General features: G+C 38.0%; 1 protein-coding gene across 1 annotated transcript in view; it reads right to left on the bottom strand.

Moving 5' to 3' along the window:
- The window catches only part of rabgap1l (RAB GTPase activating protein 1-like), a 115470-nt gene that overhangs the window by 40926 nt on the left and 60715 nt on the right, over positions 1-13829 (bottom strand). Inside the window, exon 14 of the mRNA XM_030083963.1 lies at positions 2038-2151. Coding sequence (XP_029939823.1) covers positions 2038-2151 — 114 coding nt within the window. The remainder of the gene's footprint in view (positions 1-2037; positions 2152-13829) is intronic.

The following is a 13829-nucleotide window of genomic DNA, read 5'->3' as shown; positions in this document are numbered from 1 at the left end:
AAGAGGAACTTGCTCTAACAGAGAGGCAGCCCTGCATTTATAGCAACATGACTGGGCTCCCAGCTGGTGATCTGACTTGCTGGATCTTGGATGTTAAAGGATCGAAGTGCCAGCATGGCCAACTGTGTGAATCCCAGTTTCAGCATTTCAAGAAGCACTCAAGCAAATGACTGTGGCCTGCACTCAAATGATCATCTGCTGCCAGGGACACATGGTTTTGTACTAGAAATGCAAACGTAATTCATCCCCGTGTGAAACTACTAACAATAGAACCATAGGGATGTGGTGGACTATCTTCATCCTTGGGTTTAGTATCCGATCACATACTTTTATTGTTTATTCAGCCCAAAACAGGGGCTGTGACTTCATGTGAATTTAGAAGATATTTTTATTCATCTTTGGAGGGTCTCTCAATCCACACACAGGTAGTCAACACAAATCTGCAGCAACAAACTTTGCTTCATTAGCATGTTTTTAGCACTTCAGCAATTTGAAAACCCTTGACATCATGAGTGATATTCACTCATTCACACAAAAGTGTATTTGCCCCCAAATGTCAAGGAGTCAGGGTTCAGAGTCTTGCCCAGAGATACTTTTGCCAGATGAAAGGTGGAGCTGGGGATCAAACCCACAAACGTAAGACCACAGTACAACCTGCTCCAACTAAACTGCAGTCAAACAAAAAGCCGTAGATCCGAAGATGAAATGTTACCGAACAGAGCTTTGAATGAAATGTATTTTCAGTGAAGAAAGCACCCGACTCATATGACCTTCACAGATAATAAAGGCTAGGAAATAAAGGGAAAAAAAAGAATAAGAAAAAAACTCACGGCATTTTACTGAGTGGAATATGAAGATGAATACAAACTTTGTCCTGGATACTCTAACCGGCTCATGCCTCAAGATCCAGCCAACCTTATCAGTGGCTAATCTACATGGATTTGCATACAAATCAAGGCTGGCTTTCCACTGACCCAGTTTGGTTGGGGCTGAATGTTAAACCTTCCTGACAGGTTCTCCCAGAGCACTGACCAACCACATGATTCAGAAACAGAGGACTAAAGTTTCATGTAATCACTTCCAAACTAGCTTACATCTGTAGAAAACACCCTTGTAATAACGTATAATGTATGTTATTATTATAAAATAAAAATGTATAATGGATACCAATAAAGCAATTTAATTATGGTTTGTAGCAAAGAGTGTCCATTAAAAACATAAATGAATCATTTTCTCAGGTTACTCATTCTTTATACAATCCAAAGATATGCATAGTATGTTGATCGGTGAATCAAAGTTGTTATATTTTTGAATGTGTGCAATGGATTTTGTTCCTGCTGATTCGGCGACTTGTCCACTGTGGACCATGCAATCAGCTGGGAATGGGTACAGCTGCTGAAAACCCCAACTGTGAAAAATAACTAGAAGATACATAGGTGGACATTATTGCTTCAGTTCCACAATTCTAAAAACATCAACAACAAAAAGTAAACTGAAATTATGAACTCCTTATAATTCAAATTGTGAAACACATTTTGACAAAATTTCAATAATAGATTTTTCATTATGCATTTGCTTGTATATTATATCTTTTAATATATGGAAAAAAAAAACTTTTGTTTTCATCATAATTTGGAAATCAAAAAAACAATCTACAAAATGTGGTTTGCCCACAACTTTAGCAGATTTCTAATTTTGAGTGTCATTATTTTAAAATCCATGCCTTATATTCAAATTAGTCACAGCTGCTGAGGGGCAGAAAAATTAATCAATACATTGTTGAGCAATGTACAGAACTTGTGCATGTGCTGAACCTCTGCAGTTTTTCTAAAAGGAACCTATCTGTCAAAATTAAGACTGCTTTTAAAACAATTTATATATAGATATGATTGTACACACACACACACACACACACACACACACACACACACACACACACACACACACACACACACACACACACACACACAGGCATGGCCAACACCTGCCTCCGTTGCTAGATGAGAGGCCCTCCACACCCCCGAGTTCTGGCCTTACTTTGCAGATCTTGTACAAAGAATCCTGTCCATCTCCATCGGAGTCCTTGAAGTAGTCATGTGCAGGAAATGTTCGGTGGATGTCTCGTGTGATGACGCCTTCCTGAGCAGAGTCCTGAAACACACGAAACAACAAAACAGAGTTACTTTGAATGTGTAGCTGAACAAAATATTTGTTAACTTAAAATGATCTGTTGGCTGTTTTTTCATGAACTACACAGGACGCTGGCATGGCAAAGGAACAAATCACTATTCCCCCAATATGCATTTTCTTAAACATATTCATCTGATTTTTTTTCTCTTGAATACAAAACTAAGTTATCTGCAATGTGGACATTTGTCTTTCATTTGATCAGCAAAACATGTCATGAAACATGCAATCGAAGTGATTGACTGTATCAGCCCAACATAACTTGATATAACAACACAACAGCTATAAAATGCTAAAAATGCAAACAAAGCAACAATTCACAGCCCCAATACAAACCAGAAATGTAAAGTTATGCCATTGTATGTGTGTGCATACACACAATATTTGTCCCGTTACTGCAACACCACTCACTGGTTTCAGTTCAATTCAAAAAATGCTGCAGCATACACACACCAATACATCAAACATGGCTTCTTATTTTGCAAAGCACTTCTCGCTCAGCGATTTCTCCGTCACTTTTTCTTCTCCCTCTCTCTCACACACACACATGCACACACACACACAAAATCAGGATTGGAAGCACAGCATTCTCTGACAACACGCTGCAAGAGGCAGATAAACCAACTCTGAGCCTGACTAGCCTTGATGAGTGTTTTGTGTGTATCAGATGCAGAATTGCAGGGTGTGTGAGTGCAAAAAAAGATTAAAAAAACATTTTGTCTTTCATCGTTCTGTTTTTTTTTGACAGTACAGAGAAATACGGAATTTAAAATAAAGAGTCTCAAATGCTCCCCTAAGATGACTCTATTCTACTGTACTTGCTGGTCGTACCAGGGTCTTTGATGGATTTTCTTTTCAACTGTTGACAGGACCCTGTCAGAGTGAACGAGTTCGTCAAAGCAATGCAACTTAAAACTTCAACATCAGGCACTGGAAGATATGCTAAAGACGAACACGTGTTTTCATGTCACCTTTTAACCCCAGTTCAGCTTGATGGAGAACTTGTGAGGAAAATAGGATGATATATAATCAGCCATAACATTATGACCAACCTGATATTACGTAGGTCACTCTGCTGGTATCAAAGCAACATTGACCTTTGATGTGTAGACTCCACCAGACCTTTGAAGCTGTGGTGAGGTATCTGGTACCATCTTGAACCATGTGCGTCATTGAAACTTGGCCACACATTACTCTGCCACTGTTTACACCTTTTTTTCTTCCTTGAATTACTTTTGATATTTACCAACATATCGTAAAAGAGGTAGTTTTGGAGAAGTTTTGAGTCAGTTTTATAGTCATCACAGTTTGAATATGGTAGAACTCACTCAATTGTCACAACTGCTAATTATTCAAGCTCTAATGTTTGAGGATGAAACACTAACTTGTGATTATTTATGAAGGGCTGGCATACCACCCGTGAATAAACACTGAATGAATAAATGACATGGAATTTCTCGTTATCATCATGGGTCTTCTGTGGGTCCTATATCTGAGTGGCAGCGCTTTCAGTCGCAAGGTTGGTTGTTCGGTGGCGTCACATTAAATTTGCATGATAAGTCAGGCCCATTCATCATGGAACCTTTTAGTAGTCATAAAGTTCTGGCTGACTCTCTCTCTCTCTCTCTCACACACACACACACACACACACACACACACACACACACACACACACACACACACACACACACAAAAGTTGTTTAGGTTAGCGCAAGGTTGGCAGCAGCAACAACAAGAAAATCCTACTTTCTGGGTCAGTGATTTTGAGATGCATTACCACTTTGCTGTTCCATTTGTCTCTTCCTGAAAAAAAGCCTTGTACAGCACTTCTAATGTAAAATGTTCTGATAAAGTTACTGCCACCAAGATTATAATATTTTTTTTTTTTTGTTAATTGATTTGCCTATGGGAGAATAGTAATGCTATAGACATATATTTTCATGTCCCTGGCAAGACACTAAACCTCAAGTTGCCCCTGAGGTTGTACGAGCACCTTGTATGTCTGCTGTCAGGATTGATGTGGGTCAATGAGACCAACCACAAACGCTTAAACCACTTAAGTGGCACAACGTGCTATATCAGTGAAAGTCCACTTACCACATCTAATTTACCTGCTATACAAAATATACCTGATCTGTCTACACACAATATCAATCACTTAAACACCATGTGTGTTCATATATACTCATGCACTTCACTGAAGTATAAACATGTTGTCTTAGCATATTTAAATCATTTCGAACACACAGCACAAAATACATTTTACAAATCCACTGTATATTTTAGTCAGAAAAAAAAAAAACATTTAACATGATTCCATATTTACCATGTTGTCATATCCTACCACATTTATTTTTCTATGGATATCAATAAGAGCATTTAGTTTAAATTCTTTTACATATATTCATGCCATGCACACACCAAGAAATTACATGGAAGCTGTTGGCAAGAGTGTATGTAATGCGTTAATAGGATTTGTAGTGAGGAGGTGGTGTGTCGTTCTGTGCATTATGTGTCGCAAATGGAACCTGTGGTTGTGCATTGTGCTCATGCAACAATTCTTTTATCACAATTTTCTTAAGCTGACAGTGAAACTAACCGTCAAAAAAAGGGGTTTCACCCTTTGCTGCAAATAAAAGGTGGCACAGCCAGATGCCGTTAGCAGTGTTGTTGACAACAGAACCATTCTGCACTTTGTGTGTTCCCTTTTCCTGTATCCGTGTGAGAATCCATGGTTGGTCAGTCTAAAGTGTCTGTGGGAAGGCAGGCGCGCCTGCTCCTGAAACGGACTATCAATCAGCTCAGGGTGTGTACTGCCTTCCACCTAACGTGAACTGAGATGGACTAAGAGTCCCTGTCACCAAATGAGAGAGAAAGCACTCAGAAAAGATGAATAAGTACAATGGAGTAAAAATCAAAGCCATAGTAACCGATCGACTTGTAATTTTGCAAATTAGCTTGCACTGCAGTTTTCATTTTCCTCATTATATTTACATTACATTCAGTTCTTGAAATATTTATTTTAATACAGAATTTTATATAATAAATACATATTAAAATCTTAATTTTAAATGCCATCTATTTCTTCTGTATAATGATTTCTTGTGAAAAATTACAATTGACACCCCATGCACATAAGCATTACTAATTTTTCAAAAACCAATCAACGTACTTTCCTAACAAATTTAAAGATTAAATGATTATTTCAATTAGTCATCCCATCATTAGTAATGTAACATTTGTGACATTGTAATTACCATAGCCACACAAGCAAGGACCAGGATGTGGCTGACACTGAAAGTTGTAAACACTTTGATTTAATAAACCATGCATGTCTCTGCTAATTAACAGCCTCATTACTCAAAAAAACACCCCCCAAAAAGAGGATAGCATGTCCTCCACACGGCCTAATCCCCTTCCTTCGTAATATATAATCTTCCTCTTTTCTCAATTTCCTCCTGTGTCTTTTCTTTTATCCTTGAATTTGTTGCTCTCCATTCTTTTGTTCTTTCATCTTGCTTATCTTCTCCATTTCTCCTTGTACATACTGTCTTGTTTTTAACATAATCTTCTCTATCGTGTCTTTCATGGCTCTGTTTTCTGTCCTTCCTCCAATCCTCTTCAAAATTGTTTTCCCATTTCTACCTCTACATGTGAAAGCAAACACGAGGACATTTAAGCACTACAGTGTCAGTGTGTGGGCTTACAAGACAAGCATTTTTTTTTTTCTGACAGTAATGGCTCACAACAATCTACTCAAACTTTTTTTTTGCAAAAACACCACACAGACAGAGAGAGAGAGAGAGAATGAGTGAGAGTTACAGGAGGAGATGACCATTAAATCAACAATCTCCCCAACACTTAACATAGAAAGAACGAGTCAGTTTCATGGTTGTGTACAGACAGTATGCAGTTGAAGATAACATGCAGCGGATGAGCCGTGTGCAACTCAAGGTGACAATATAAGCTTGTTAAAAGAATGAAAAAACCACAGTTGCTATGTCTTGCCTCATTCATTTTGCTTTACTTTAGACTCCACCTGTGCAGAAATCCTCTGATTCTTCATATATGGTGTGAAACAAGAGTCATATACACCTCGTTTGGATGGTGTGCAGAGGTGTGTCTGTGTGAGAACGAGCGCTGAAGTTTGCAGGTCTTTGATCTCTGCAGGGAGGCCAAGGTGTTGAGGAGGAACTGTAGCCTGATCAGCAGCATTGGCTCTGCATCACAGCTGCCCCAGTTCAGTTTCAATGCTGCACTCCATTGCACAAGCATACAAACAGAATTAACCCTTGCTCTACAGGCACAACCCTCCAGTAGACTCTATGCAATTAAAGAGTCATTCATGCGCTGAAAAAAATGGTTGACGACAGTTTCACCTGTTTCCTTCAGTATAATGTACAGTAATGAATGTCATCCCCCTAACCATGTATGACACAGCTGTAGGGCTCCATTTTAAAATTGTATATGCACTGTTACAGGTATAAGTAGCATAATACAATCTTACTCCAAGTCCATTCAAAAAATGTTGGCCGTCAAATTTCCCAATTTACACAAAAACACTCACATAAACACCAATAGAGAAGCCTGACATGCAATTAGTTAGCCTACCATTAACAAAAGCCTGATTTTCAGCATCTTGCTCTAGGACACTTCCAACACTTTATGGAGAATTTTTTACAAAGAGATTCAAAGGAAGCAGAAAAGAAATACAAAAACACCAAAAACTTAATGCAGTTTATAAGGTTTAGCAGGAAAGAATACTGTTGTGAAAAAATAAAAAAAAAATGAAAAGGAAATGGAAGTGGTATCTAATAAATAACATGGTTTAAAATTATTGTGAACATCACTGAAACATTTCAGTCATTTATTCATCAGTGTTGGACCAAACAAGACAGAAGAAACCTCTGATCCATCCCTGGACTGGAATGATAATCCTATAGACAAAAACCTAAGGTTCCTCACAGCAGTGGAAGAAAAACAAATCATTTACACTGTAAATAAAGGCAAGGAGAAAACATCTGCTGATTGAAATAACCTTGATATGAAAATAGCAAGAAGGGTTTTTTTTTTTTTTTTAAACCACTCACTTTCATCTATAAGTCATCATTCCAAATCAGTACATTCAGAAACAAAATGAAAATAACTAAAGTCATGCTGCGGTATAATACTTGGGATCTACGCCACTTCGCAAAGTACAGGCCTGCTTCCTTTCTACCACAGTTCTCAACAATTCAAGAATTAAATAAGGAATAGCAGATTAGACAGACTAATAATAATAATAATGATAATAATAATAACAATAATAATAATAATAACAATAATAATGATACTGATAGAATCAATTGAGGAAATCAGTAACATTTTAAAACTGTCCACACTTGGAATATTCATCGACCTAAAAACAAAAAAAACCTCAGACACAGTTAACCATAACATATTATTCAACAAAGTGTGACAGAATGGGATCAGATGAACGGTTCATACAAGGTAAAAGTTATCTAGAGGACAGGAGGCAGTTTGTGAATCTGGAAAACTACTCTTCATGCAGGGTGAACATTGCTTGTGGCTCCCAGGGGTCAGTACTGTGTCCCAAACTCTTCATCCTTTACATAAAAGACATCTGTCATTCCTAACATTTTATTTGCAGATGACAAGCATTTTTTATTCAAGAGGGACTACAGGAAGCACTGAAGAAAAAGTGGTCTCATGGGGATAAATAATCAAAGAACTCTAACAAAACTAAATTAATGTTATTTAGGGGTTGAAAAAGGAAAACTCATGCAATCATACAAAAAGATTGGATTGATACTGTGAGAACTCATCGAATACAAGTTCTTGGCGTAATACTAGATGAAAAATAAACTGGAAATCTCATTTTGGACAAAACTCATGAATCATTTCAATTGTCAGTAAAGCAAGATACTTCCCATTTCATTAACATGACCATATCCAAATTATTGTGTAGAGATTTGGGGCAATACATACAAATGTAAACTGCATTCACTGTTTACTCTGCAAAACAAGGCCATACCAGTTTACAGAGATCACATGAATACACTATTCCTAAAGTCCTAAAGGGGCTCAATTTTACACATCCACATGCCCACCTGTTTTAAAAATCGAGTATTTCTCATTGAGGAGTGAAACATGGAACCGATTGACCGAGGAGTTGAGCAGTGTCCAACCATGTAGCAATTCAAACAAATGGTGCTCACCAGATCTAGGGACAAAACACGGTGGAATGTACACTGGGTGCTTTTACATTCTGAGTATTTATCAGTTAATTACTTTTTTATTGCTTTTTGTTTTGTTTATTTGAATTTATGACTGTGATTGGAAATTGACTAGAATATTTAATAAGCTTATGGTTCCTTATACTCCTTTTCAGCCATGTTCAATTTTCATTGTTTTTATTTATTTTTTTTAATGTTTGAAAAAAATTCAACACTATATCCAACACTTGCAAATTACACAAAATTAACTGTAGGTCTGTGGCTGCTGTGGATCATTCTGTGGGTGGCAAGCAGTCTTGAAATGACAACATAATCCTGCAATACATACTTACTGCCTTTTTCTGAAAGGCAACCTATTAAAATGCTCCTGGCTTCTTGGAAATAATGTGGCATTTATGAGCCTTGTAAGTGTAGGACCCGTCATGTCTAACTCACATTGGCATAAATACATGGGGTATTTTGAACAGTGCACTGCTGGACGGGAAAAGAGTCACTGTTTAGATTGGAAATCACCTTGTATTTTGTATTAGTTGGTTTTTCTAACCGTCCAACAACAATGAACTTATAAAGATAGTATTTGATTCAGATGCTTGAAAAGCTCATCTACATAAATTCAATGTTTTTGCCCTCTTTTCTTGTTGCTTGAGAATCCCATAAAATCACAGAAAAATCCGATAAACCAGGTCATCATACTCTAATAGTATAAGGAGCTGGACATTGTCACTGAGTGTACTGACAGAAGCAGTCACCTCAGCATCATCACCATCCAAAGGATATTAACCTAAATAATTTTTCTACAGCTGCCACAGGTGAATCAGTAAAAAAGACAGTCAGGGGGATCCAGAGGGCTGTAAGCGGGTGTTAACTTCCAGACAGGGGGTAAAAGAAGGACAGAGGATCTGTGGCTGCGATAACAGCCAGAGTAAGCGAGGCAGCATCTGAAGAAGGGACAAAGCTATTGTTGCTTGCAGGTAATCCTCCACCACACCGGAAAAAGTCAGGGGGCAACCTTGACTGTAAATATACAGATCAAACAGAAAAGGTTGCTGGATACGTTATGATGGGCAAAAATCAGGGCAAACTCTTCCCAATGAGCTGTGCTACAAAAGTGGAGGATGAGGGCCTGCACTGAAGACACAATGCATGAAGGCAATCCTTATTGATGTTTTTTCTTACAACTGAAATTTCAGTGCAATCAAAAACACACATGTATTACATTACATAAGACAAGATGAACATAAGACATACCGTGCCTTAAAAGTGACACATATTTAAGTTGAAAAAATAGAGTAATTCGTAGGATTAACATATGAAAAGATACAATACTGTTTAGCAATCAACAATGAATTTACATTACATGCAAGTGTATGTGCCCTTTTTTATTTGCATTGTGTGTACCTGTCAGATTTATCCTCTGGTGGTTTTTTAAATGAACTAGACTGAGTGAACGTAGGAAAACAAGACAGAAAAGGAAAAGATAATTACAAGTGAAAGGAGAGAATGAGGTGAAAAGCCAAGGTGGAAGAGACAGGTGATAACGAATAAACAGAGTGAAAGAGATTGAGAAAGAGATAGATAAAGAGAGGAGAGTGAGATATGTACACAGAGGGGAACAAGAGGCTCCATCTAATTGTAGCCTGGGGGCTTGTTGGGCAGACGGTCCATTACTCAGATCTTACCTACCTACTTAACACATGCGGCTAAAAATAAAAGTGCTGAAACGTCAAAACCTGCACTCCACCTTTACATTTGTCTACATCCAACAGCATTTCATTTATCAGGCACGTCTGAAGCTGGCACAGGTTAAATACATACATATATACATAAATACACACCCAACTTTGCACAAAGGGCCATTATATACCAAAAGAAATACACGTAAAGATAAGTAAAACTAAAGGCCATTTTCCCTTTTATCTCCCACATGGAGAAACCCTGATTGATGGCTTAGGAAATACCTAAACAGTGTGGTGTGTCAGATGATGGAGTAACTTGGACCTGTCCTCACTGTATCATGGCAGCTAAAGCTGACAGTGCAAGGACAGCCACGATGCTAAGCGAATTAGAATACTGCTTTATAGAGCTTTATAGGAAGCCACTGCTCTGGATGATTGGTGTAAGGACCTACTGAAGTTATTATCAACTGAAAATCTGACCTATACTCATGATAATATCAGTGGATTCATTAAGACGCTGCAAGCAGTTGTGATCATGGTGCACCCAGCTGGTTTGTACAAAATAGGAACTGGTGTGCCTGTGTATCAACAATATGTTATTATGGTTATGTGTACCAGTGTCCTGTTTTATTTTTGTGTTGGTCTTCATTTATGTATTTATTTATTTATTTATTTATTTATTTATTTGGTGTTGTCATTTTGTTTGGTATTGACTGGAGCCTTCTGCTCGTTTTGTAAGTAAAACAGGACAAAATAGTATGTACAAACAAAAGAAAGCTTGCGATCTAGTTAACTCAATGTGGGTGAGAGCCTCATATCAAAAACTGTGTAAAAGCTGACACTAAACTGCTTCTGCAGTATTTGCAAGGAAAGATATAAGAAGGCACTTGTTAAAGTAGGTATATTTCAAACATGTATCCCTATAGTGGGACTGCTGAGTTAATTTATACTTGAAGATGATTATGATTAGGATGAAAAAAAAATCATTCAGAAGTGACATGATTGAGCTGGCATTAGTATTTCCTGTCCAGGCCCCTTGTTCTGTCCTGGCGATGAGGCTCTGCTGGCTTCCTATATGTGGCATGAAAAGAGAAAACCAGGGGACCATCATGGCCACTTGTGACTCACCTGAAGCCAGCTGGTTTTTGTGACTTGAGAAGTTAATGAAGTTGTGTCATGCTGCCAAATGAAAAGTGTACCAAGCTGTACCCCTACGCGAAATCCAGCACACAGAAGTGCGGCACAGTGTCCAGACTCTGAGTGTGTCTCCCTACCAACCAGAAAATATTACATGTGCAGCTTTCAGAGCATGAAGAACACTGCTGCATTTCCTTCACATCACTTGTAGACTTCATACACAAGTAATGAGAAAGGTACATGACTCAAAATGTACATAATTTCAGAAATTCAATGAGAATATTAAGTAACGCAACACAATTTCTGAGGTTTTGTTGCACGTATCAGTGGAATTAAACACTTTATTCATCCCATTTGTTATTCAAACATGTATCTGTGGGTGTCATTGTATTAAAACTGCTTGAAAAAGACTGAATTTATTCTTGTAGGAGATCAATGTGGATGCTTGTGACACCATGAGTCACTCATCAATGAGACATTTGACGCTAAGGACAAATGATTCAACTCTCCCCCACCCGCTCCCTGCACCAAGGATAAGATAATTTCTAAACAAAAATATGGTACAACTAGTTTTTCACAGCACAAGGTCAATACATCAACATTTAGCTTTAGAAACACGTCCATCAACAGCATTGAATCCCGTCAAAACCTCTTTGAGTTAGATAATGAGCCACCTACCTCCTCTCATCCTCAGGCTCTCTGGATTAAATGGGTAGTTGAACACTCTAAACGTAAAAAATAACATATAAATGCCAGAATTCTTATAACACCATTACAGAGAGAACAGCGAGCTCTAAAGTTACCCATCTCTTTTGACAGTGTTATGTAACCCCCGGGTGTGGAAGGGGCCCATGGGTGCTGGCTGGTGAGCCCCCTCAACAGGGAGGCAGCCACGCTTTACTAAACTGATGAGGCAGGAGCAAAATATGTCGGGTTTAGACAGCTAAATGCTCTGAGCTCACTAAATCCTAAAGTGACAGCTCAGCCCATCAAAGATGATACTGCTAGTGTTAAAACGCTGGAAGAACACACAGAGGCAGGTTGCCCAGTAGTTAGACTGCATGTGCAGACAAAAACATAAATGTTTTATTTAACTCTAACAACTGATTTGTTTGAAATAGTTTCAAGTGAATCAGATAACCTATTCAAAAGCTGGAAAAAAAACCCCAAAACATTTTACATTTACATTTACAAATTTACATTTCCACAATATGCTCTCAACATCTGGCTGTACTCAATAAGCTGGCACACATGCTCAGCTATCTCACTACCTGATCAACAATGGGAAGAACTCTGCCGGTGAAGGACATGCATAAGTTAAAAAGAATTCGAAAAAAGCAGGAGAGTGATGACGTGACAACAACAAATATCCTCCTCTGAGTCATAAATTTTTGGACAGACACAACATTTTTCTAATTTTGGTTCTGTACATTATCACAATGAATTTTGAATCAAATAATTTAAACGCAGTTGAAGTATGTCTAAATATCTAACGTTCACCTTTAATTCAGTAGGTTGAACAACAAGATTGCACATGTGGCATGTTTTGGATCATCAGCTGTTCCACATCTTCCATGCTTTTTGTTTTTCTGGACCTCATTCTGATGGAGGTTGACCTTGGTTTTATCGTCGTCAGGACTCCTTCCACGACATCTTGTCTTCACAGCAAAATTTTCCAAATGTAAACACCATACCTCACATCAACTCCAGGCCTTTTATCTGCTTAATTCAAAAGACTTCTCCAAACCTGCTCATGAAATAGCCTTTGAGTCAATTGGACGATTAATATTTTCTGTAAGCAGGTAAAAAAAACAACAACAAAAACCCTTAAACTTTTTCCATAAAAAAAATTTATGGAATTAACTATAACTTCCAAACACCAAGATGTCAATATACAAACATTCAACATTTTTTTTCATCATATCAAAAGAAATTGTTTTCTTTCCCTTCTTCAGCTTCAGGAAACCAGTATGGGGTGGCTGATGCTGCTATAGTCCCAGAAATAATCATGTCGTCATTGGTGTGGTATCGATAGTAACAATCCATCCAGCTGGTTTCACAGTAGGGCTTAATGCAAACATTCCTCTAAAGCCAATGACAAAAATCATTACAATGTTGTTTATGTGTTACCCATCTCAATATAGAGTCAAAGCCAGTTATTGATCGTATTCTCAGCGAGAATGCATCATCCCCTCCTTCTCCTCCCTGGCAATGTGCTGGATCAATTGAATGAGTCCAATGCACTTCGACAGCACTGTGTCTCTGATGGAAATGAAAGAAAACACAGGAAAGCTCTGCGTCGTCTGAGCTCTTCTACTGGGCGAGGAGGGAGTGGTGCAGTGAAGGCCATGTCAGAAGACAGCTGCTGTGCTGAACTGGCGGGATGGAGTGTTAAAGAGCACGTCTGTTAGGGAGCCGTAGGATCCCCATCTAGAAGCTGACACAAAGTCAAAATCTCTACACTGGTTTATGAAAATTTTGTTTCAATGTCAAGCAAGCATGATTTGCTTGGCTTTTGTAAAACATTCTTAAATGGAAGGAGAATGGAGAGAATGTAAGTTGTAAATTAAAAAGAGGTAGATAAAAAATTTGA

Source organism: Salarias fasciatus, chromosome 23 (assembly GCF_902148845.1).
Source record: "Salarias fasciatus chromosome 23, fSalaFa1.1, whole genome shotgun sequence".
In the NCBI taxonomy this organism is placed as follows: Eukaryota; Metazoa; Chordata; class Actinopteri; order Blenniiformes; family Blenniidae; genus Salarias; species Salarias fasciatus.
This window is presented reverse-complemented; position numbering and strand designations above follow the sequence as displayed.